Consider the following 23,914-nt stretch of genomic DNA (forward strand, 5'->3'; position numbering starts at 1 on the left):
GCCTTACAGTCCACTATATTATCCACAAAGTTCCACCTTAAACCAGGATTCCTTTAGTTTCTTCAGCTCTTTAAAAGCAATGCACCTCAAATAAAATATAAACATAAAATGTTCATCGCATAGATTGCAATACAGCGGGAATCTTCCACCATCCAATTTCCCCGTGTGGTATATTAGAATTCACTGTCTTATTCGTGCTCCACCACCTCTAGGGACCCCTCTCACCTTTTGCTATTGCTGCCCCGACCCACAGACAGCTTACAAAGCTTTATATCATCCAATCCGATCTTATAGATTCCCTGATTCCTCCAATCTTATGGTGATCTCACATATAAAAAAGAAAACTTATCATAGCGTACACTGCTTCAAAAGCCTTAAGGGGGGACACCACTACCAGTTAATCACCGTGTCTAGAAACAACGGGGACCACCACATCCATAACTGTGTACCCAGCACCGTCAGGGGCCGTGCTCACCTTGTTGCTCTGCTGCCCAAACCACAGACAGCTAAAATTGCTTATGTGCACAGCTCTTTACTCTATGGATAGTTCCCCTCCTGGCATATGGTTCCCTCACCATCAGCCAACAAACAGTCCACTGCAACTGGATAAGCTCATATAGTGTAAAACCATTTATTAAAAAGAGTAAAAAGAAGTAGCGCTACTCACAAACATAAGTTAAAGCGAGCATGTAATAAAAATCTGAGGATGTCTGAGTCTCCTCCGAGCACTGCAAACACCTCCTGTCCGTTAGGCCACGTCCTACGCGTTTCGTCCAATGAATCATCAGGGGCTATGGACAGGATTGGTGTTCAGTACTATATATATCCCTCCCCTCATCAATATTGATGTTATTATCATTCCCCCTATGCCTAATCTTTCCCTTGTCTCTAATCCAATACATACATATATGTTTCCACAGCGCCCGAAGGCTGCGCGCCCAAGCCTTGTTCGCATAAACATTCACATAATGAAACTCACGCAAATTGGCCCGTTTGGAAGCTTATGGCCGCTTCTTCCTTGTGTTCCAGCAGTATTTGGGGCCTGTGCGCATGCACGAGTGCTTAATTCTCATCTTGCGAGAACATTACGTCATGGCCACCGCTCCTAAGCACTAGAGATGGGAAGTCCGGATCTTTTCAATGATTCGGATGATTCGTATCGGATCATTGAAAAGATCCGGATCTTTGATCCGAATCTCGAATCATTTTACTAGGGAAGCATTCGGGGGTGAAATGACTAGCAGGACAGGACTTTCCCTGCAGTGGACAGAGAAGGGGAGGGAGGTGGATAGACAGAGAAGGGGAGAAGATGGACAGAGAAGGGCAGGGAGTGGACAGAGACGGGAGGAGGTGGACGAAGAGGGGTGAGCAGAGAGCAGAATTTTTTTTTGCACACATTACCCACATGTTGCAATCATATGCTTTAAATATATTTCACCTATATGTCCATCTGTATACTCTGAATGCAAACGTCTCACAGTGAAAGAAAGCATTCCCCAATGTGTCCTTTTCTCACCTCCAACACTCATAAATTTAGGGAGAAGTTAAGTGCAGCTGTTTAGAGCCGAGTGCAGGGGGATCATATTGCACTGCAATCACAGTGCCTGCCCTGTCATTCTAGCTCAGCATGCTGTCTGCAAAGTTACTGAGCTGTGCTTCTGAGCCAAAAGTTTCCCATTTGTTCACTTTGCACAACTACGGAACAGACAGCCTAAAATGAGCAGCACATTACAGCTCTACATAGCTCTATTGCTCTACACATATCTGGCAGTGGCACCCATGTCCCCTCTCTCATCTACCTGTCCCTGTGCAAGGCTGGCTCCCCTCCAACTGAGCGATCCATCTCTGCTCTGCTTCCAGGACCCCGCTGCCCGCTGAGAGGGGGGCGTGTCGCTCCTGGCCCCGCCCCTTTTGCGATCCGAATCACTCATTTTGATGATTCGGATGATTCGACTCACAAAAGAGATTCGGATCAAAGATCCGAATCGTTCATGATCTGGACAACACTATTAAGGCCTCCCCGTTCCTTATTTCTCTTATACGCATGCGCTAAAAACAATTTGTTTTACACCTTACGGAACCTGCCCACTCCTCATCAACTTGACAACGCGAACAGCGCTGTCACGTTCACCCATCCTTGCAACATAACCTCTCGATTATACTTAGGTCCGTGCAGCTCTTCCTGAGACGTTCACATACCAGTACCCTCTACAGCCATGTTCTTCACACCCTGTGTAACCCCAAAGCCCACCCTCACCAGTAATGCACATATCTTCTAACATATATATCAATCTCATTCTATGGCCCTATAGCATATTACATAATTTATCTTTACATAAAAACCTTACTGTAAACATCCTTATACACCCCAATGAGTGCATCAATCACACCCACCCGATAACTATCTTGTGCACACTCATTAACCATAATATATTTTTATCCATATCCACAATGTTTTACTGTGCTAATCTATACCTAGTGCTCACACAGTTTTTGATCTACCTTTATCACTATGCCACTTAGTGTATAAACCCTACTAACCAATAACAATATAACAACTGTGCACATCTCTTCACGTACTCCTATATATACATTCCCATTTACCAATTAGTATCATAGGGCCTCTTATATATATTATCTTGAACCTATTATGACTCTATGCCAAACCCCTTCGTGCTTCTATATTATATCTATAATCGCATAACCCCTAAATATACAGTGATCATATACACACTAAGTAACAACTTATTTGTCCTAATTAGCTCACATCACTACACATCCCCAACAGAGGAACAGAGCACCCCCCCCCCCCCCCCCATAACACACAAAAACATTAGTGAACCAAATCTTACACAACCATGAACGTAACCCCATACCACCACCACCCCCAACACACAAAAAATGTATATATCAAATCATGAACAACCAAAAAAGAAAGAAAAAACGATACCCTTTACTATACGTCACAGAACCATTCAACATATCCACCCTACCCACAGGAGGGCCCCTCCTACTAGCAGGGGACCCTCAGACCGAATCGTTGGATATAAAACAATTTATATCTATTTCTACATTCAGCCCCATTGGCTGTAATGTTTTCATCTTATATATCCATTGTGTTTCTAATTTCAAAACCTCACGTGTCTTATGGCACCCTCGCCATTTGTTAGATAATTTCTGCAATCCAGTAAATTGTGATGTAAGCTGAAATGTTTAGACAGATTATGACCCTCTATCCCCTTTTCTAACGTGTTCTGACATTCTCTCCTTTAGTTTCCTTGTAGTCCGCCCTACGTACTGGTACCCGCACGGGCACCAGGCCAGGTACACTACATGTGTAGAGTTGCAGATTATGCATTCTCAAATCTTAAAGTTCTCCCCAGTCACATGTGAACTTACCATTGTTCTTTTCTTTGATTGCGTTTTACTCAGGGGCGTAGCAATAGGGGATGCAGAGGTAGCGACCGCATCGGGGCCCTTGGGCCAGAGGGGCCCCAAAGGGCCCTCCCACAACTGCAGTATTAGCTCTATATTGGTCCTATGCTCATAATAATCACTTCTATAGATATTTTGAATAGTGGTAATCATTAACAAACTGTTCCCCATCCCCTTCTTGCACCTCTGACACTGTAGTTGACATTGGCAGGTTTTGGTGCACCGTATCAATTGTTATGTAGAGTGCTTGGGGGGACCCATTGTAAAACTTGCATCGGGGCCCACAGCTCCTTAGCTACGCCACTGGTTTTACTGCATGCATTATGTTTTACATGGAAAAAACCCACCTGTCCCAACAAATTTCCACTCCTTTTTTGGGGGTCGTCCACATAAGTGGGGACTACCAAGTTTTACAGATTGTTCGCCTTCTTATATATGAATTTGGGCTGAGGGGGTAAGTGGTGGGCCAAAATATGATCACCAAGAAGGAGGTTCCAGTGCCGTTGATACTTCTCTCTACCAGTTTGTGTTGAACATTGAAATCCAGCAAAATGGAAAAACCATGATCATCCACACCCCGCTCCCCCCTCTGGCCATCCATCAAAACCATGGATCTCTCCATTTGCCGGACCTTATCCAGTTCTCCAAGGAGCATGTCCCTCTGATAGCCCTTTTCTTCAAACCTATCCACCAACATATTACTTTGCTCCATAAAATCTTCTTCCCTGGTACAGTTTCTTTTCATACGGATAAATTTACCCTTTGGTATGTTCTGAAGCCAGGTCTTATGGTGACAGCTATTGATGGGTATATAACCATTACGGTTGTTGTTTTTTTTTAAATGGGTCGTGGTGCTTATACCCTCATTCTCCCTCATAAGGGTCAGGTCCAGGAAATCCATCACATACCTATCCCATTTGGTTTCCAACTTTATACCCACATTATTCTCATTCAATATGCGGACATATTCAGACACTTGACCCTCTGTTCCCTCCCACACCCATAGCAGGTCGTCAATATTACGCCACCAATGTTTGATATTTATACTTTCTGGCTTCTCCAATATATTCTTTTCCCACTTCCCTATGAAAATATTAGCATAACTGGGGGCATACTTAGCCCGCATCGCACATCCCACCTTCTTCCTGAAGAAATTTCCACCATACCAAAGATAATTATGGCTTTATGAAAAATCCAGTAACTGAAAAACGAACTCGCTCTGTTGACCTCGAAGTACATTCTGATCGTATAAGGCTTCTTCCACCGCCATTAGCCCCTCTCCGTGGGGGATAATTGTATACAATGAAGCAACATAAACTGTTACTAAAATGCTCCCCTCCCCCACTTTAACCCCTTCCAATTTCTGCAGCATCTGCTTGGTGTCCCTTATCAAATGTGGTAATGTGCTAACTACTGGCTGGAGGAAATAGTCCACATACTCACCAATACTTTGATTGAGCGCCCCTATCCCACTTACTATGGGGCGGCCCAGGGGCTGCTCGAGATTTTTGTGTACTTTAGGATTTTGGTACCGCACCAGGATTCTAGGGGCATCCGGTAGCAGATATTTGAATTCTGCATCAGTAATAATGCCCATATCCAACCCATACCTAAGAATCTGACATAGCTCTTTTCTATATTCCTGTGTAGGATTGCCCCTTAGTTTCTCATACGTAATTCTATCTCCAGCCAGTCTGTCCATTTCGTCTACATATTGCTGTTTACTCATGACCACGACACTACCCCCCTTGTCGGCTGGTCTCACTATTATATCTTCCCTCTTCCTCAACCCTTCCCCCACTTTACTATCTTGGTCCCTCCCTCCTACAGTGATACCCTCCACATCCTTCATCACCAGATTGCGAAAGATATGTACCGTATTACCTCTGGATCATAGGATTGAACTTGTATTTATTTTTTTGTGCTGTGTGCTTAAATCCCCCACTCTGTGCACCATCCCTATTCCCCATCTGTGGCTTACTTAGAAAGTTTTTTTTGATATTCAAATTCCTAGTATATTTGTTCAAACTAATATATGTATCAAATTTGTTTAGGCTTTTTGGGGGTGCATACTTAACCACTTGAGGACTCAGCCTTTACCCCCCCTTAAGGACCAGCGCTGTTTTTTCCATTCAGACCACTGCAGCTTTAACGGTTTATTGCTCGGTCATACAACCTACCACCTAAATGAATTTTGGCTCCTTTTCTTCTCACTAATACAGCTTTCTTTTGATGCTATTTGATTGCTGCTGCGAGTTTTACTTTTTATTATATTCATCAAAAAAGACATGAATTTTGGCAAAAAAATGATTTTTTTAACTTTCTGTGCTGACATTTTTCAAATAAAGTAAAATTTCTGTATACATGCTTCGCGAAAAATGTGGACAAACATGTTTTTGATGAAAAAAAACCCATTCAGTGTATATTTATTGGTTTGGGTAAAAGTTATAGCGTTTACAAACTATGGTGCAAAAAGTGAATTTTCCCATTTTTAAGCATCTCTGACTTTCCTGACTACCTGTCATGTTTCATGAGGTGCTAAAATTCCAGGATAGTATAAATACCCCACAAATAACCCCATTTTGGAAAGAAGACATCCCAAAGTATTCACTGAGAGGCATAGTGAGTTCATAGAAGATTTTATTTTTTGTCACAAGTTAGCGGAAAATGACAGTTTGTCACAAAAAACAAAACAAAAAAAAAGGTTTCCATTTCTGCTAACTTGTAACAAAAAAAAATGAAATCTGCCATGGACTCAACATGCCCCTCAATGAATACCTTGAAGTGTCTATTTTTCAAAATGGGGTCATTTATGGGGTGTGTTTACTGTCCTGGCATTTTGGGGGGTGCGGAATTGTAAGCACCCCTGTAAAGCCTAAAAGTAGTCATTGCACTGTGGGCCTCTTAGCGCAGTTTGGCTGCAAAAAAGTGTCACACATATGGTATCGCCATACTCGGGAGAAGTAGTACAATGTGTTTTGGGGTGTATTTTTACACATACCCATGCTGGGTGGGAGAAATATCTCTGCAAATGACAATTTTTTGATTTTTTTTACACACAATTGTCCATTTACAGAGTTATTTCTCCCACTCAGCATGGGTATGTATAAAAATACACCCTAAAACACATTGTACTACTTCTCCTGAGTACGGCGATACCACATGTGTGGCACTTTTTTGCACCCTAACTGCGCTAAGGGGCCCAAAGTCCAATGAGTACCTTTAGGATTTCACAGGTCATTTTGAGAAATTTGGTTTCAAGACTACTCCTCACGGTTTAGGGCCCCTAAAATGCCAGGGCAGTATAGGAACCCCACAAATGACCCCATTTTACAAAGAAGACACCCCAAGGTACTCAATTAGGAGTATGGTGAGTTCATAGAAGATTTTACTTTTTGTCACAAGTTAGCGGAAAATGATTGTTATTGGGTTTTTTTAGCAAGTGTCATTTTCCGCTAACTTGTGACAAAAAATAAAATCTTCTATGAACTCACCATACTCCTAACGGAATACCTTGGGATGTCCTCTTTGTAAAATGGGGTCATTTGTGGGGTTCCTATACTGCTCTGGCATTTTAGGCGCCCTAAACCGTGAGGAGTAGTCTTGAAACCAAATGTTTCAAAATGACCTGTGAAATGCTAAAGGTACTCATTGGACTCTGGGCCCCTTAGCGCAGTTAGGGTGCAAAAAAGTGCCACACATGTGGTATCGCCGTACTCGGGAGAAGTAGTACAATGTGTTTTGGGGTGTATTTTTACACATACCCATATTGGGTGGGAGAAATATCTCTGTAAATGACAATTTTTTGATTTCTTTACACACAATTGTCAATTTACAGAGATATTTCTCCCACCCAATATGGGTATGTGTAAAAATACACCCCAAAACACATAATACTACTTCTCCTGAGTACGGCGGTACCACATGTGTGGCACTTTTTTGCATCCTAACTGCGCTAAGGGGCCCAGAGTCCAATGAGTACCGTTAGCATTTCACAGGTCATTTTGAGAAATTTGGTTTCAAGACTACTCCTCACGGTTTAGGGCCCCTAAAATGCCAGGACAGTATAGGAACCCCACAAATGACCCCATTTTACAAAGAGGACATCCTAAGGTATTCCGTTAGGAGTATGGTGAGTTCATAGAAGATTTTTTTTTTTGTCACAAGTTAGTGGAAAATGACACTTGGTAAAAAAAACCCAATAAAAATCATTTTCCGCTAACTTGTGACAAAAAGCTAAATCTTCTATGAACTCACCATACTCCTAATTGAGTACCTTGGGGTGTCTTCTTTCTAAAATGGGGTCATTTGTGGGGTTCCTATACTGCTCTGGCATTTTAGGGGCCCTAAACCGTGAGGAGTAGTCTTGAAACCAAATGTTTCAAAATGACCTGTGAAATGCTAAAGGTACTCATTGGACTCTTGGCCCCTTAGCGCAGTTAGGGTGCAAAAAAGGGCCACACATGTGGTATCGCCGTACTCGGGAGAAGTAGTACAATGTGTTTTGGGGTGTATTTTTACACATACCCATATTGGGTGGGAGAAATATCTCTGTAAATGACAATTTTTTGATTTCTTTACACACAATTGTCCATTTACAGAGATATTTCTCCCACCCAATATGGGTATGTGTAAAAATACACCCCAAAACACATTGTACTACTTCTCCCGAGTACAGCGATACCACATATGTGGCACTTTTTTGCACCCTAACTGCGCTAATGGGCCCAGAGTCCAATGAGTACCGTTACCATTTCACAGGTCATTTTGAGAAATTTGGTTTCAAGACTACTCCTCACGGTTTAGGGCCCCTAAAATGCCAGAGCAGTATAGGAACCCCACAAATGACCCCATTTTACAAAGAGGACATCCCAAGGTATTCCGTTAGGAGTATGGTGAGTTCATAGAAGATTTTATTTTTTGTCACAAGTTAGCGGAAAATGACACTTGCTAAAAAAACCCAATAACAATCATTTTCCACTAACTTGTGACAAAAAGTAAAATCTTCTATGAACTCACCATACTCCTAATTGAGTACCTTGGGGTGTCTTCTTTCTAAAATGGGGTCATTTGTGGGGTTCCTATACTGCTCTGGCATTTTAGGGGCCCTAAACCGTGAGGAGTAGTCTTGAAACCAAATTTCTCAAAATGACCTGTGAAATGCTAACGGTACTCATTGGACTCTGGGCCCCTTAGCGCAGTTAGGGTGCAAAAAAGTGCCACACATGTGGTATTGCCGTACTCGGGAGAAGTAGTACAATGTGTTTTGGGGTGTATTTTTACACATACCCATATTGGGTGGGAGAAATATCTCTGTAAATGGACAAATGTGTGTAAAAAAAATCAAAAAATTGTCATTTACAGAGTGATTTCTTCTACCCATCATGGGTATGTGTAAAAATACACCCTAAAACACATTGGTCTACTTCTCCCGGGTACGGCGATAGCACGTGTGGCACTTTTTTGCAGCCTAACTGCGCTAAGGGGCCCAACGTGCAATGACTACCTTTGGGCTTTACAGGGGTGCTCACAATTTAGCCCCCCCCCCCCCACATGACAGGACAGTTAACAAACCCCACAAATGACCCCATTTTAAAAATAAGACACCACAAAGTATTCCATGAGGGGCATGGTGAGTTTATAAAAAAAATTCTTTTTTGTCACAAGTTAGCAGAAAAGGATACTTTGTGAAAAAAAACAAAAAACAACAATTTATGCTAACTTGTGACAAAAAACAAAATCTTCTATGAACTCACCATGCACCTCACGGAATACTTTGGGGTGTCCTCTTTCCAAAATGGGGTCATTTGTGGGGTCTGTCCTGGCATTTTAGGGCCTCTGCAATCATTACATGTATGGCCAGTATTTCTGCTATACTCCTTATATTGGGCATACAGGTAGTGCATTCTGGGCTGAAAGGAAAAATGAACGGCAAACATCCCTTCATTCGCATCGATCAATGTGGATGAACAAATATCTGCCAAAAAATGTGAAACAAAAAGAAAAGAAAGAGGGACATAGGAGCTGCCACCCCAAAAATCCAAACCCACCAGCTCGTAGGCCCAGGCAATCCTGATTTATTCATCCACATTGATCGATGTGAATGGAGAAATCATTGCTTGAGTTCTTTTTTGATACAAAGTGCTTGCCAAAGCATATGAACCCCAACACCACACCTTGGCCCATATGCCTCGGCAAACGTATCTTTTTTACTGTGGAGGAGAAATCTCGTCCTACAGCGCTGCATGCACTGATTTTGTGTAACCTGACAGAAGCGCAATGCTTCTGTCAGGATGCACCATCAGTGCTGCAGCTGATTGGTCGGTCGGTCGGTCTGGATAGAAAAAAGAGAGAAGAAAAACGAAAAAAACAAAACAAAAAGGAGGGGAAGGCGTCCGCCTGGACATAGGAGCTGCCACCCCAAAAATCCAAACCCACCAGCTCGTATGCCCAGGCAATCCTGATTTATTCATCCACATTGATCGATGTGAATGGAGAAATCATTGCTTGAGTTCTTTTTTGATACAAAGTGCTTGCCAAAGCATTTGAATCCCCAACACCACACCTTGGCCCATATGCCTCGGCAAACGTATCTTTTTTACTGTGGAGGAGAAATCTCGTCCTACAGCGCTGCATGCACCGATTTTGTGTAACCTGACAGAAGCGCAATGCTTCTGTCAGGATGCACCATCAGTGCTGCAGCTGATTGGTCGGTCGGTCGGTCGGTCTGGATAGAAAAAAGAGAGAAGAAAAACGAAAAAAACAAAACAAAAAGGAGGGGAAGGCGTCCGCCTGGACATAGGAGCTGCCACCCCAAAAATCCAAACCCACCAGCTCGTATGCCCAGGCAATCCTGATTTATTCATCCACATTGATCGATGTGAATGGAGAAATCATTGCTTGAGTTCTTTTTTGATACAAAGTGCTTGCCAAAGCATATGAATCCCCAACACCACACCTTGGCCCATATGCCTCGGCAAACGTATCTTTTTTACTGTGGAGGAGAAATCTCGTCCTACAGCGCTGCATGCACCGATTTTGTGTAACCTGACAGAAGCGCAATGCTTCTGTCAGGATGCATCATCAGTGCTGCAGCTGATTGGTCGGTTGGAAAAAAAGAGAGAAGAAGAAAAAAAAAAAAAAAAAAAAAAAAAAAAAGCAAGCAAGCAGCAAAGCACTTCAATAACATTAACTTTTTAAACTTTATTAAATATGTTCAAACCAAACAATAACATTGGTAACCAAATATTAACTTTTTTGCTTACCTGTTTTTTTTTTGTTTTTGTTTTTTTTTACCTGCGAGCTGAGGATAAACTTCTCCTCCCCCATGGGTCAATGTGCAAAGTGCAAATCGCACAGATATGTGGCGAAGTACATTATGCATTCTGTCCCAAGTGAAAGGAGAGGTTTCTGGCAGGCCAGTGTATTTGGATCTCTCAAAACCTGATGTTTGGGTTCACACTGCATACTGGCCTATCCGGTCGGTCGAGCCCGCCGCACCGTCTCGCCCAAAATAGATCTTCAGGGAATACCACAAGAGTAGCATTCGGCCTAGTAATTAACTGCGTCGCCGTAGACTAACATGACTTCCGGGCCGACCCAAATTGCCGCAGAAGCCACGCAGTAACGTAGGCATGCACTAGCGTTAAGTCAAGCACTTCCGGCGTAGGGGGGGACCGCAAAGTGTGACTTTTGCTAGGCAATTTGCCCTAACGCATCGCGCCAGTGTGAAATAGCACTGAGAGACCCTTGTGTGCCTACTGCTGTGTCTGTAGTTCCCTAGGTTCTAAAAGTGTGCCTTCTCGTGGTACCTCTCATAACACTCCCCTAGGCATAGGCCAGGCTGGTCAGGACAGCGGGGACAGTAAACGGGGGTGTCACGCCTTATTCCAGCCTTGCTGCAGACACGACATCTTTTTCTGGGGTTGCGTTGAGTTGGGGTACTGGGAATCGGGTAGGCGTAATGCCTTCCATGCAGCCGGCTAGTTGCATTTGGGGGTTGGGCTCTGTCACCTTCTGGATAGAGGAGTGCCGAAACAATGTCTTCCTGGAATTGAAGGAAAGATCCAGTTCTCCCAGCCTTACTGTAGAGAACAAAGCTGTTGTACGTCGCCAATTGAATTAAATACACAGACACTTTCTTATACCAGCGTCTGGTTTTCCGGGAAATTAAATAGGGCCCTAACATCTGGTCATTGAAGTCCACCCCTCCCATGTTGGCATTATAGCTGTGGACGGCGAGGGGCTTTTCAATGACCTCTGTTGCCCGTGTAATTTGTACTGTCGTGTCTGTGTGAATGGTAGACAGAAGGTAAACGTCCCTCTTGTCCTTCCATTTCACCGAGAGCAAGTCATCGGTACACAAGGCGGCCCTCTCCCCCCGTTGAAGTCTGGTGTTAACGAGCTGTTGGGGGAAGCCCCGGCGACTAGGCCGCACGGTGCCACAGCATCGGATTCCTTCTAACTTTAAGTGCTGAAAGAGGGCCACACTTGTGTAAAAGTTGTCCACATAAAGATGGTACCCCTTCTGGAACAAGGGTGACACCAAGTCCCACACAATCTTTCCACTGCTCCCCAGGTAGTCAGGACATCCGACCGGCTCCAATTTTGAGTCTTTTCCCTCATAGACCCTAAAACGAGATGTATAGCCTGTGGCCCTATCACAGAGCTTATACAGTTTCACCCCATACCGGGCGCGCTTGCTTGGGATGTACTGTTTGATGCCAAGGCGCCCGGTAAAATGTACGAGGGACTCATCTACACAGATGTTCTGTTCAGGGGTATAAGCATCTGCAAATGTGGATGACAGGTGGTCTATGAGGGGCCGAATTTTGTGGAGCCGGTCATAAGCTGGGTGGTCTCTTTCATGACAGGTGTCGTTGTCATTGAAATGCAGGAAGCGCAGGATGATCTCAAATCGCGTCCTGGACATGGCAGCAGAGAACACGGGCATGTTATGTATTTGGCGTGTAGACCAATAAGAGCGCCATACATTTTTTTTAGTAATACCCATGTTGAGGAGAAGGCCCAAAAAAATTTTAAGTTCGGAAACTTGGAGTGGTTTCCACCGAAAAGGCTGGGCGTGGCAGCTTTTCGGATGGGCGGTTATAAATTGTGTGGCATATAGGTTGGTCTCAGCCACAATTAAGTCAAGGAGATCCTGGGTGAGGAACAGTTCAAAAAAGTCTAGGGCCGATCCTAGTTCAACTGTCTCCACCTGGACTCCAGACTGGGCGGTGAAAGGGGGCAGTATGGGTGCGGCGGGATCAGGGGAATGCCAATCAGGGTTTGCCAGCACCTCTGGAAAACCAATGGGAGTACGGGCCCGTCTACTTGGTGGCTGCGGATCGGATCTTAATTCACGTACCACCGAACCAGTTTCTACTTCCAGGATGGTGTCCGCCACTTCATCAGGGTCTTCTGCGGAAGTACTGGTGTTGATAGGCCCAGGAGATGCGCTGCTGGTGCATGCCTCACCAAGAAAAATCAGATCAGCGCCACTCTGCTGCCCTTGAGACTGATCTTCCGCCACCTGCAGTCCAGTGACATGGGGTGTGGTACGCCTGGCTCTAGCCGGGACCTCAACCTCGTCATCGGAACTATCGGTCTGAGAGCCACTGCTGTCTACAGGATCGTACTCTGAACCCGAAGATTCGTCGAATAAGTCGACCCAATCATCCTCATCCGACTGGTCCATGTACCTGTAGATGTCTTCATTGGAAAACCTCTTTTTTGCCATGGTGGCCTGCTAAATTTAGGAGGTATTCCTCTGAGACTACCCAGGAAAAGAGCACCTACCTAGCGAAAGGGAGTACTTGAGAGGTAGAAAGCTGTGGTCACTGAGTTTAGATAAAAAAAATCAAAACTGATGTTTACAGTGCCACAGCTTGTGTACAGTGTTTTTTGCAGTGATCAGAAAAAAGAAATTTCTGTCACTGCGGTGGGGCGGGCTGAACGCAGTGCAGGCGAACGATCAGGTCTGATCGGGCAAACACTGCGTTTTTTTGTGGATCCTAGAGACCCTAATATAGATCTGACTGTGATCACTAATAATCACTTACAGATACTATATAGTACCAATGCTGATTAGCGACAGTGATGACGCTAATTAGTGACTGTGGTGCAGTGGGCTGAGCACTAACTGACACTAACAACCCTTTTGCTTAGCTAACTGGCCTAACTGTTTGTTACCACTAGTGATACTAAAAAAGTTTTTAGATCACTAGGATAGTGATAGTGATGGTGATGGTGAGGGGGGGTTGGGGATCAGAGAGCAATCACAAATAATCAAAAACAATCACGAGACAATTACAACACAATTACAGCAATCGGCGCAATCAAAGCCAATCACGGACCAATTGAATCCAATAACGTGACAATCAAAAACCAATTACGTGACAATTGAAGCCAATCACACGACAATCGATGCTAATCACAGGGCAAAACAGCCAATCAGTGGGCAATTGGCACAATCAAAACCAATTACGGGCAATTGAAGCCAATCACGCGACAATCGAAGCCCAATTACGTGACAATCGAAGCCAATCACACGACAATCGATGCCAATCACAGTGCAATTGAGACAATTGTAGCCAAACAAAGCACAATCAAGCCTTACAGACAGGAGATAAGATACACAATGGCAGGGGGGAGAATATACGCAATCAATGAACTAGGACGGTGTGGGGAGGATCGGAAGGGGTGGGGGGTGATCAGATACCCCTAAGGGGTAGTTGGGGGTCTAATCTGATGGATAGGAGTGACAGGTGGTGATAGATGGGTTATTGACGGGTGATAAGTGGGTGTTTACAGGGAAAAACAGATGTAAACAATGGACTGCTGATGTGATCAGGGGGGGTGTCTCGGAGGGATCTGAAAGGGTGGGTGGGTGATCAGAAGCCCCTAATGGGCAGTTGGGGGTCTGATCTGATGGGGGGCAGTGGCAGGTGGTGACAAGGGATGATTGACAGGTGACGGATAGGTGATTGACAGCTGATCAGCGGGCAATTACAGGGAAGATAGATGCAGTATACGGGGGGGGGGAGATCTGAAGGGGTGGGGGGTGATCAGATACCCCTAAGGGGCAGTTGGGGGTCTGATCTAATGGGGGGCAGTGACAGGTGGTGACAAGCAGGGGCGTAGCAATAGGGGGTGCAGAGGTAGCGACCGCATCGGGGCCCTTGGGCCAGAGGGGCCCCGAAAGGGCCCTCCCTTAACTGCAGTATTAGCTCTCTATTGCTCCTGTACTCATAATAATCACTTCTATAGATACTTTGAATAGTGGTAATCATTAACAAACTATTCCCCATCCCCTTCTTGCACCTCTGACACTGTAGTTGCCATTGGTAGGTTTTGGTGCGCCATATTAACTGTTATGTATAAAGGGCTTTGGGGGGGCCCCATTGTAAAACTTGCATCGGGGCCCACAGCTCCTTAGCTACGCCACTGGTGACAAGGGATGATTGACAGGTGACTGATAGGTGATTGGCAGCTGATCACTGGGGAGATAGACAGATGCAGGGGAGATAGATAGGTTCAGTATACAGGGGGGGGGGGGGGGGGGGTCGGGGGGAGATCTGGAGGTGTGGGGGGTGATCAGATACCCCTAAGGGGTAGTTGGGGGTCTGCTCTGATGGATAGGAGTGACAGGTGGTGACAGGGATTGATTGATGGGTGATATGGGGGTTGGTTAGGTCTGATCTGCGTGCTGCAGGGGGGTACAGGGGGGTGTCTGATGGGTGCTGCGGGTGATCGGGGGGTCTGTGGGGCTCCTAATGTGTGCGTGTGTGTGTGCTTACTGTGCCTGCTCTCCTCGCTGGTGGTCGATCGCTAAGTGTGACCACCAGCGGGAGGCAGGCAGTATAATACAGTTTGTTGCGTAAACAAACTGTATTATACCTGTTCTATTGGCCGATTTGAATTTTTACAGCCCGCCGGCGCTGCTGATTGGCCGGCGGGCTGAAGTCACATGGGGGCCGAAGAGTGTGACGTAGCGATCGCGCGGCTGTAGCCGCGCGATCGCTCGTTAATTAGGCTGCAGCCGGTGACGCAGTACTGCGTCGCTGGTCCTGCAGCTGCCACTTTGCCGACGCACGGTATAAGCGTGCGGTCGGCAAGTGGTTAAGGCCTTTGTCCAACACTCGTAATTCCGTTTCTGACAACGGAGCTCCGCTGATATTGAACACACCTTGTCCAACTATTCTTTTCTTTTTTCCCCCACCCCTTCCCCTGCATCCTCTTCTATACCTCTTTTCCTTCCCATACCTCCTCCCTCCCGCCACCCCAAGTCTCCACCCCCCCCCTCCATCCCCTGTCTAAAAAATGCTGTGCATTGGTACTTACCTCATATTGGTTATAGTTTGGAACCTCCCGGATTGGTTCATACCTATTATAGACACTCAACTCCTCTAGCACCCCCCATTCCCCTCCACCCCCCCCCCCCCCCCCGGTGGGGGACCATTATATCCCCTGGGCTCTCTGTTTGTTGGACCCCTCTGCAGGTGTTCCTGAAAGTGCCTCTTGTGTCTCTTATATGATATATTTAACTGACATGTTTTATCAAAACAACCAATAATTTATACAGGAAAATCATGACAATTAACAAAGTTGCCCAAACTTTCTCATCCCACTGTATATAATGATACTGCAGTCACTATTGTGCCTTCCACTTGTGCCTATGCTTACTCTGCAGAGCATTGGGGTGCACTGCACAGGAAGGACATTCAGCTTTAAAGGGCACCTGACGTGAGAGGGATATGGAGGCTGCCATATTTATTTCCTTTTAAACTATACCAGTCGCCTGGCGTCCTGATATTTCAGGCATCAGTAGTGTCTGAATCACACACTTATAACAAGCATGAGGTTAATCCAGTCAAACATCTGATTTGCATGCTTGTTCAGGTGTCTATGGCTAGAAGTATTAGAGGCAGAGGTTCCGCAGGAAGGCCAGGTAATGTGCATTGTTTAAAAGGAAATAAATATGGCAGCCTCCATATCCCTCTCACTTCATGTGTCCTTTAAAAAGAATGTAGATTTATTTTATTATTTTCTTGATTCATTTATAATGTTCAGTTATAAAAATATAAGTATGAAGCATTTTTGTAAACGGGGTAAAACCAACATATGACATGTTTCAATCAGTTATTCGCAGCATCATGCTTCCAAGTGGAACTTCAGACTAAAAGAAAAGCATATGAAGACAATATATTGGCTAATATAATTAACCTCCATTGTGATGCCTCATTATCATCATCTGATGCCCCAGAAACACAGGTGACAGCTTTTAGGAACAGTTGGTGATCAAATTCCATTCAAATATTGCCTTTGCATACTTGTCCTTCCTATCACCACTAAACTATGCCATATAATAGGGCAACAGTTCTGTCAGTCATTACCATTACCCTTGCCTACTGAGAGTAGTGACTACCACAAAATCAGGGAATTGACAGACATTGAATAGGCATCTCAGTACCATCTTCAGACATGCCACTGGATTGTCCAAGCTTCAGATATCAGAAGGGGAGCACTGCTACGGAGAGAATTCAATGCTTATTTTCTAGAACAATCTAGCATGTGTACAAGGCTTTACAGTAAGAAAAAACAACAGCACAGGATAGCCCCGTGTATGAATAGGACTGTACAGACATTTCCTCCTTCCACCCAGAAGGAGGAAGTGTTTGTAGTCACGTGATGCAGTTTGGAACGCAGCGTGGGAGGCGCCGTGGGACGGATAAAAGAAGACGCATGCTGGGTACGTTTAATCCCCCCTTTACACACCCGCTCAGCTGCAGTAATTAGGAGGATAAAATCCAACCCATTCAAATTTCATCCGTTTTTATTCCATCGTTCATCCCTGGCTACCTATTCTGCAGCTATAGCTCATTACCTATACTGAGGGCACCATACCACCGGGCAATTCTATTATGCAGTACTTATAGCTTGCTACCTATACTGAGGGCACCACCTGTACCCTATCTCATGTGTTGGGCCGCACGGTGGTGTGGTGGTTAGCACTCACGCCTTGCAGTGCTGGATCCTCGGTTTGAATCCCAGCCAGATCAACATCTGCCAAAAGTTTGTATGTTCTGCGAGGGTTTCCTCCGGACACTCCGGTTTCCTCCCACATCCCAAAAAACATACTGATAAGTCAATTGGCTTACCCCTAAATTGGCCCTAGACTACGATACATACACTACACTACATGATATAGACATATGACTATGGTAGGGACTAGATTGTGAGCCCCTCTGAGGGACAGTTAATGACGAGATAATACTCTGCACAGCGCTGCATAATATGCTATATAAATACTTAAAATAAATAAACTGGGGACTACCTGTATTTTGCTAGTATTTGGCTCCACCCACATCATGTTTTGGCCACACCCATTTTTGCTGCCATGCTGCTTTCTTTTGTGGTGTGGCTACCCATTTTTCATGGAGGGGGGGTCTCAAGTTATGGACTGCTTGGGGCCACCAAAACCTTAGCTGCACCCCTGGCATGCCAGGAGTTATGAGTCAGGAGCGTCAGAAGAACCTGTCAGGCAGTAGTCAGTACCATGTAACAGGAAGCTGAGTAATAAGTGGGTTATCACTGAGTCTCGGCTGTAACAAAATAATTTTTTTGAATGGTGGCAGTAAAGTGAGATTTAAAGGTCTAGTAGAAGTGCAAGTAACATTTACATCACTGCAACTAAGATTAAGTTGCAATTACTGAAATCATTAAAGGGAACCAGAAGTGAGAGGAATATGGAGGATACTATTCTCTACTAAACAGTGCCAGTTGCCTGACTTCTGTGCTGATGTTCTGCCTCTAATACTTGAAATCACTGGCCCAGGATGAGCATGCAGATCAGATGCTTTGACTCTAATCTGGCTCCACTGGCTGCATGCTTTCTGCAGGCGAGTGATTCAAGACAACTAACGCCAAAATCCCAGCATTGTTTATAAGGGAATGAAGATGGCAGCCTCTGTATTGCTCTCACTTCAAGTTCTCTTTCATAAAAGCTCGCCAAACCAGAAAAAAAATCACATTTTCAAGTTACTTTATATTTAATACAATTATCTGTTATTTTATACAGTACCTTATGTTTTGTTTCTTTTCCTGATGTTGCACCTAAAATAAAATTCAAAGCTGGAAGGTTAGGATATGCTGCATACTATGGATGTAAAGACTCAGTTAGTAGAAAAAGTATGTGGTATGTGGTAGCTGTCAGTGTTAAAAATTTATTTTTCTAATGTGGGACAGTAAAATATAGTTTATGAAATATATTCCATGGCCAAAGATTGATGCAAAAGGGCCACATTTTTGCACATTTAAACGTGGGTACACACACATTCAATCTTGGCCAATTTTACCACCTCCGTGTAGCATAAGGGCCAACACATTTTGAATACTTAGAGCACATGTGAAGGTAAGCAATCATACTATATGAAGGTGGTAAATTTAGCTATGTTTGATTGGATGTGTGTACAAAACTTACGTTTTTCTTATTTTAAGGGATGTAGTGTAGAAGACAAAGAATTCCTATTTTCTAAAACCATAAATTACACTGTCTTTTAGCCAGTAGCCAGGTATCAACATGCAATTCACATCATCCTGTTTGGCAATAGTTGTAAACTTTGGATAAGCAATAGGTCTTTAAAGACAACCTGAAGCAAAAATAAACTTATAATTTAGTAAAGAAATAGAACATTGGTAGCAAAGAAAGGAGTGTCAAACTGTTTTCCAGTACAGGAAGAGTTAAGAAACTTTAGTTGTTCTCTATGCAAAAGAGCTGCTCTGAGCTCTTCAATCCAACTCCAACTTGGGTTGAAGACGGTCCTGTTTTCTGAAGCACTTAACCTTGAAACAGTGAGAGACAGGTTGAGACTTGTCTCTCACTGCAGGGGCATTCTAAGTGTCATTAGCCCTGCTCTGTTCTATAGTAAAAAAAAACAGAGTGTGGTTTGTAAACTGCAAATATGACGATGCAATGTTATAAAAGAAAGAAAAAAAGCTATATAACTAAAAATAAAAAAATATTTGCTGCTAATGTTCTATTCCATATCTGTACTACACATATATTTTTTTTAAATTTAGGTTTGGTTTAAGTGACTTGAAATTGACATAGGAGACTCAGGGCACATTTACTAAGCAAAACTGGCTGTGCACCTGCATCGCACACGGCTTGCAACAAATGTATGGGAATTCACTAAGCTCAATCCTGGCCAATAGTATTGGTGCTGTGCTGACATGCTCTGTAGCAGATGAAGCTGCTGCTCTGATTTTATTTACGGTGAGCGGGGATTCTTATCACAAAAATGTGTTTAAAACATTACCATAAATATAATTGTTTTTTTTTTACATAAAAAATAATTAATAAAACTGATAGTGCTCTCCTCCCCAAGACCCATTAACCACTTGCCAACGGCTACACGCCGGTAGGCGTGGCCGCTGCGGCAGCCCCAGGACCGCCTAACGTCGATTGGTGGAAAGTCCTGGGGCTTGCATTTGCAGGAGATCGCGCGCAGGATGCGCACGCATCTCCTGCTTGGTGGGCGGAGCGGAGCTCCGCCTTCAGTCTCCGAGCGGCGATCGCCGCTCTGGAGACTGTAACGGCGAAACCGCCGCTTAATTGTATTGTACAGCGCTGCGATCTGCAGCAGCGCTGTACTGGGGACAGCCGTGTGACATGGCTGTCCCCCTGGAGGACGAGAGAGCGATCGGCTCTCATAGGCTGAAGCCTATGACAGCCGATCGCCGTAATTGGCCGGCTGTGGGGAGGGAGGGAGCGAGGGAGGGAAGGGATTTAAAGGAAGAGGGTTTTTTTAAAAAAAATTGGCAACACAAATATTTATTAAAAAAAAAATAAACATGGGGGGAGCGATCAGACCCCACCAACAGAGAGCTCTGTTGGTGGGGAGAAAAGGGGGGGGGGAGGAATCACTCGTGTGCTATGTTGTGCGGCCCTGCAGCTTGGCCTTAAAGCTGCCGTGGCCTTTTAAACTAAAAATTGCCTGGTCACTAGGGGGGTTTAGCCCTGCAGTCCTCAAGAGGTTAAAACTTGCCACCTAGACAGGCTGGTATAATGTGGATGTGAATGGATTGCAGCCCCCACCAATGTGGGGCTTTGCCCGCTGAGCAATACTAATTTACAAGGTCCATAACACTGAGGAGCACCCAGCAAAAGGTGGTGGTAGAGAGACGACCTTCCCCCTCCATTTGCAGCTTTACCTTATCCAATATTAAGGGGCTTATCCCCAACTCGTACAATGGGAAGTGAGGATATCTATGACCATAAGTGACCTTTTCCACATTACATCATACTTCCTTTCATCCTGCTCATAGCATCAAGTAACCAACAGTTGTGTATAATTAATTAAAGAATAGTGGACTTGACATGATTTTGGGAGCACCTTCCACCAGGCCACACACTAGACAACTGCTTAGCTTATCTATGATTAAAAATGGTCATGTGTGCATGTATAAAAATAAAGTAAGTTGTACTACTAATCAGAAACACTGTCCTCTAAAGAGTGGTGTTGATTTGCAAAGTTTAGAGACCAGTGGAGAGAACCCAAAGAGTACGGGTGATACAGCAAATGTGAACAGGATTCTTTTTTTAAAAGTACCTGGTTTTAAGAGAGAAAAGTTTATAGTTCTTGTCTGGATCATATGAAAAAATAGTGGGGCTTGCCAAATGTTAACTGTTCCCCAACCTTAGTAAATCAATACCAGTGTAACACTAGATTTAGGGCCATATGTAATTAACTTTTTTTCCTGAGTTTTCTCCTTGGTCATATTTTCACAACTTGTCATATAATGCCTTTTAGGCCACCAGCAAGCAAGAAAATTCCCAAAATAAATTTGATAGCACTTTTTCACCAACTTTTTCAATTGTAAAATACAGAAAATGTGAATTACATATGGCCCTTAATGGCCCAGTTTTACTTAAGTATTTTTTTTGGTCTTTTTTTTCAGTACAAGTTTACTTACTGTCATTCATAAATCAGGATTGAGAATCAATGCTACAGTTAATCATTCTCCCCATGAGTGGATTAAGCCTACAATTACTGTATTTTAGATTTTTTTTATTTTATTTGAGCATATCTGAAATTGTAGGACAATATTCAGCAAGGCAGAGCTGTGAATTCAAATATTTTGTAGAGACAGGACTGCCATAATAGTCTTCTGTTTACAACTTTAAAGCTGATTTTTCCCATAGCAACTAATTTTAAAATATTGTAAATTACAGGAAAAAGGATGGCCATGCAAAAAAGCAGAACACATGGATAAACCATATATGCATCAAATGCTAAACAATGTTTTATGCATGCACCATGCCAACAAAATTCTATATATAAATGCACAAGGAAAACAATTGGCTCTTGGGTGCATGCAAAAAACTTTAAACTTTATTATTACTACTTATTATGTCAAAAAGGGATTCAAAAATACATATATATTGCAACAGAGCCGCCATGGCTTGTTAACATACAAGGAGCGTTCTTACATATGGCGCTTTACATCTGAAGAGGCTGATAGATGGATCAGCGAAACATGTCATGTACTGAGCGCCGTGTGGATTATCTGACATGACACTTACTCCTTCTCTCCAACCACCCTGGTGATGACTGGGTCTGGTAACTATAATATGATCCGTGATGTGGCTATATGAACTGGCATTACTTTGATGGTGGCATGAGACTTTGAAGCCATTTTATAGTAGAAGGCACTACTTGGGACTGCGAGTGAGTCCCCTTTGCATATTTTTCATGTCTCTGCATAAGAAACTGTGTTTTGTATGATATCTGCTCCGCTTGCAAAGAAACTGTGCTTCTTACTACGCCTGCTCTGCTTGCTGCAATCTGCGACTGGGATTGAACTGTATATGGAGCGGAGATCTCAAGTGCTATGAGAGAGAGATATATGGAGTAAAATCTATGCCTTGCTAATCAACTGTTGGAGCTTCAACAACGTCTGTGCATGTCCATGCTTGCTCTTTTCATCTTCTGCTTATTAACAATCATCAGATGATTTCTAATGCCTGTCAGGATCAATAGAAGTGCACTTTAATACCAGTACTTGGTCTCAGGGGGAGGACTGCAGCCTCCATAGGGTGTTTGGGAGTCTTCTTAGGGGGGTCTCATAGTCAGATAGTCCTTTTAATGGGTGTACATTCTACATTTGGTGTTTGTTGTATTTGTGCAATATATACGTATTTTTTAATCCCTTTTTGATATAATAAGTAGTAATAATAAAGTTTAAAGTTTTTTTGCATGCACCCAAGAACCAATTGTTTTTCTTGTGCATTTAGATATAATTTTAAAATATGTCTATAATAACAAATGTGGTATTTTACCAACTTATTATATATATATTTTTTACCAAACAGGTTTTAGTGAATTGAACCCATTGGATTGTGTCCAGGTCATTTATTGAAGTCAACATTAAACAATCAATGCTTAAACATCTGCAGAGTTTTCAACTAGCTTTCTTTTTGGATCTCCAGCCCAACAGTTGATATCACATTTTCACTATTTAAACCACACACTGCAATCAAGGATTAACCATGAAGCCTGTTTAATTGCATCCCTTACCGTGAGATGAACATATGGATTGGGTCGGCATTATGTGCCAAAAATCCGTTTGCATCACATGACATTTTTGTGACTTACCAAAAACCTTCTTTCCAATGCAGCACTTTTTGAAAGTCATAATGTTTTGAGTGAGGGTGCCAGTTTTATCTGTGAATATGTAATCTATCTGCCCCAAGAGGTCAGAAAGGCTGCGGGCTCTTGCCTGGGCCGGGGTGTCTGATTCTGAGTGATACATTTCCAGGTCTTGGCTTATGAAGTTGTTGTGGGTTGCATGAGTTATTTCCAACCTGTAAGATTATATCACTCATCAGAATTGTAATAGACAGTAAAATTAGAGAAATTCACATCTTGTTGATTAAAAGACTTCTTAGAGGTAATTAGGTCTTTGAAGTGTATACACTGTATTGGGTGCTTTAGCTAATTGTTTCTTTGTTTAGATGAGTAAATATGGTTTCATCTAAATCCATCACGCAACATTCTGAAATCGTAGTGGGAAATATCATATAAATTCAGGAGTTTCATTGTTTCATTGAGGTTTTTTTGTTTTTTTTTTACTTTGTCTTCATTTAACAAATGTTGGGTGGTTGTTGCTTCTAAGGTGTCAGATGGTTGTGTTGCACTACTCTCCAAACTCTGCTACCCGTACAGCCACAGAAAGCCAAGATTTGTACTGACAGACAAAATAGCCAGAAACAGCGATGTGCAAATTGGAATCCACTTTGGAGGTACTGTAACAGTTCTGGATAAAAAAAAAAATGAAAATAGGAATTCCAGCTGGTATTTTGGGTTGGTAATGGGAATTAGATTTATAGATTCCCTCTATTTTAAGAAAACAAATCTGCTAAAAGAAATTTGCAAACAATCTGTTTATACTTGGGTACTTGAACACATTTATATAC

The 23,914-nt window shown here is 43.4% G+C and overlaps 1 protein-coding gene across 7 annotated transcripts in view; it reads right to left on the reverse strand.

Annotated features, from left to right (window-relative positions):
- The window catches only part of LOC137511336 (phospholipid-transporting ATPase IK-like), a 377,608-nt gene that overhangs the window by 115,339 nt on the left and 238,355 nt on the right, over positions 1-23,914 (reverse strand). For all 7 annotated transcript variants that reach the window (XM_068233975.1, XM_068233976.1, XM_068233972.1 and 4 more), the window contains 2 exons: positions 23,094-23,302; positions 18,518-18,549 (listed from right to left, as the gene is read on the reverse strand). In XM_068233975.1, the coding sequence (XP_068090076.1) occupies positions 18,518-18,549; positions 23,094-23,302 (241 nt within the window). The remainder of the gene's footprint in view (positions 1-18,517; positions 18,550-23,093; positions 23,303-23,914) is intronic.

Source organism: Hyperolius riggenbachi, chromosome 1 (assembly GCF_040937935.1).
Source record: "Hyperolius riggenbachi isolate aHypRig1 chromosome 1, aHypRig1.pri, whole genome shotgun sequence".
NCBI classification, from domain to species: domain Eukaryota; kingdom Metazoa; phylum Chordata; class Amphibia; order Anura; family Hyperoliidae; genus Hyperolius; species Hyperolius riggenbachi.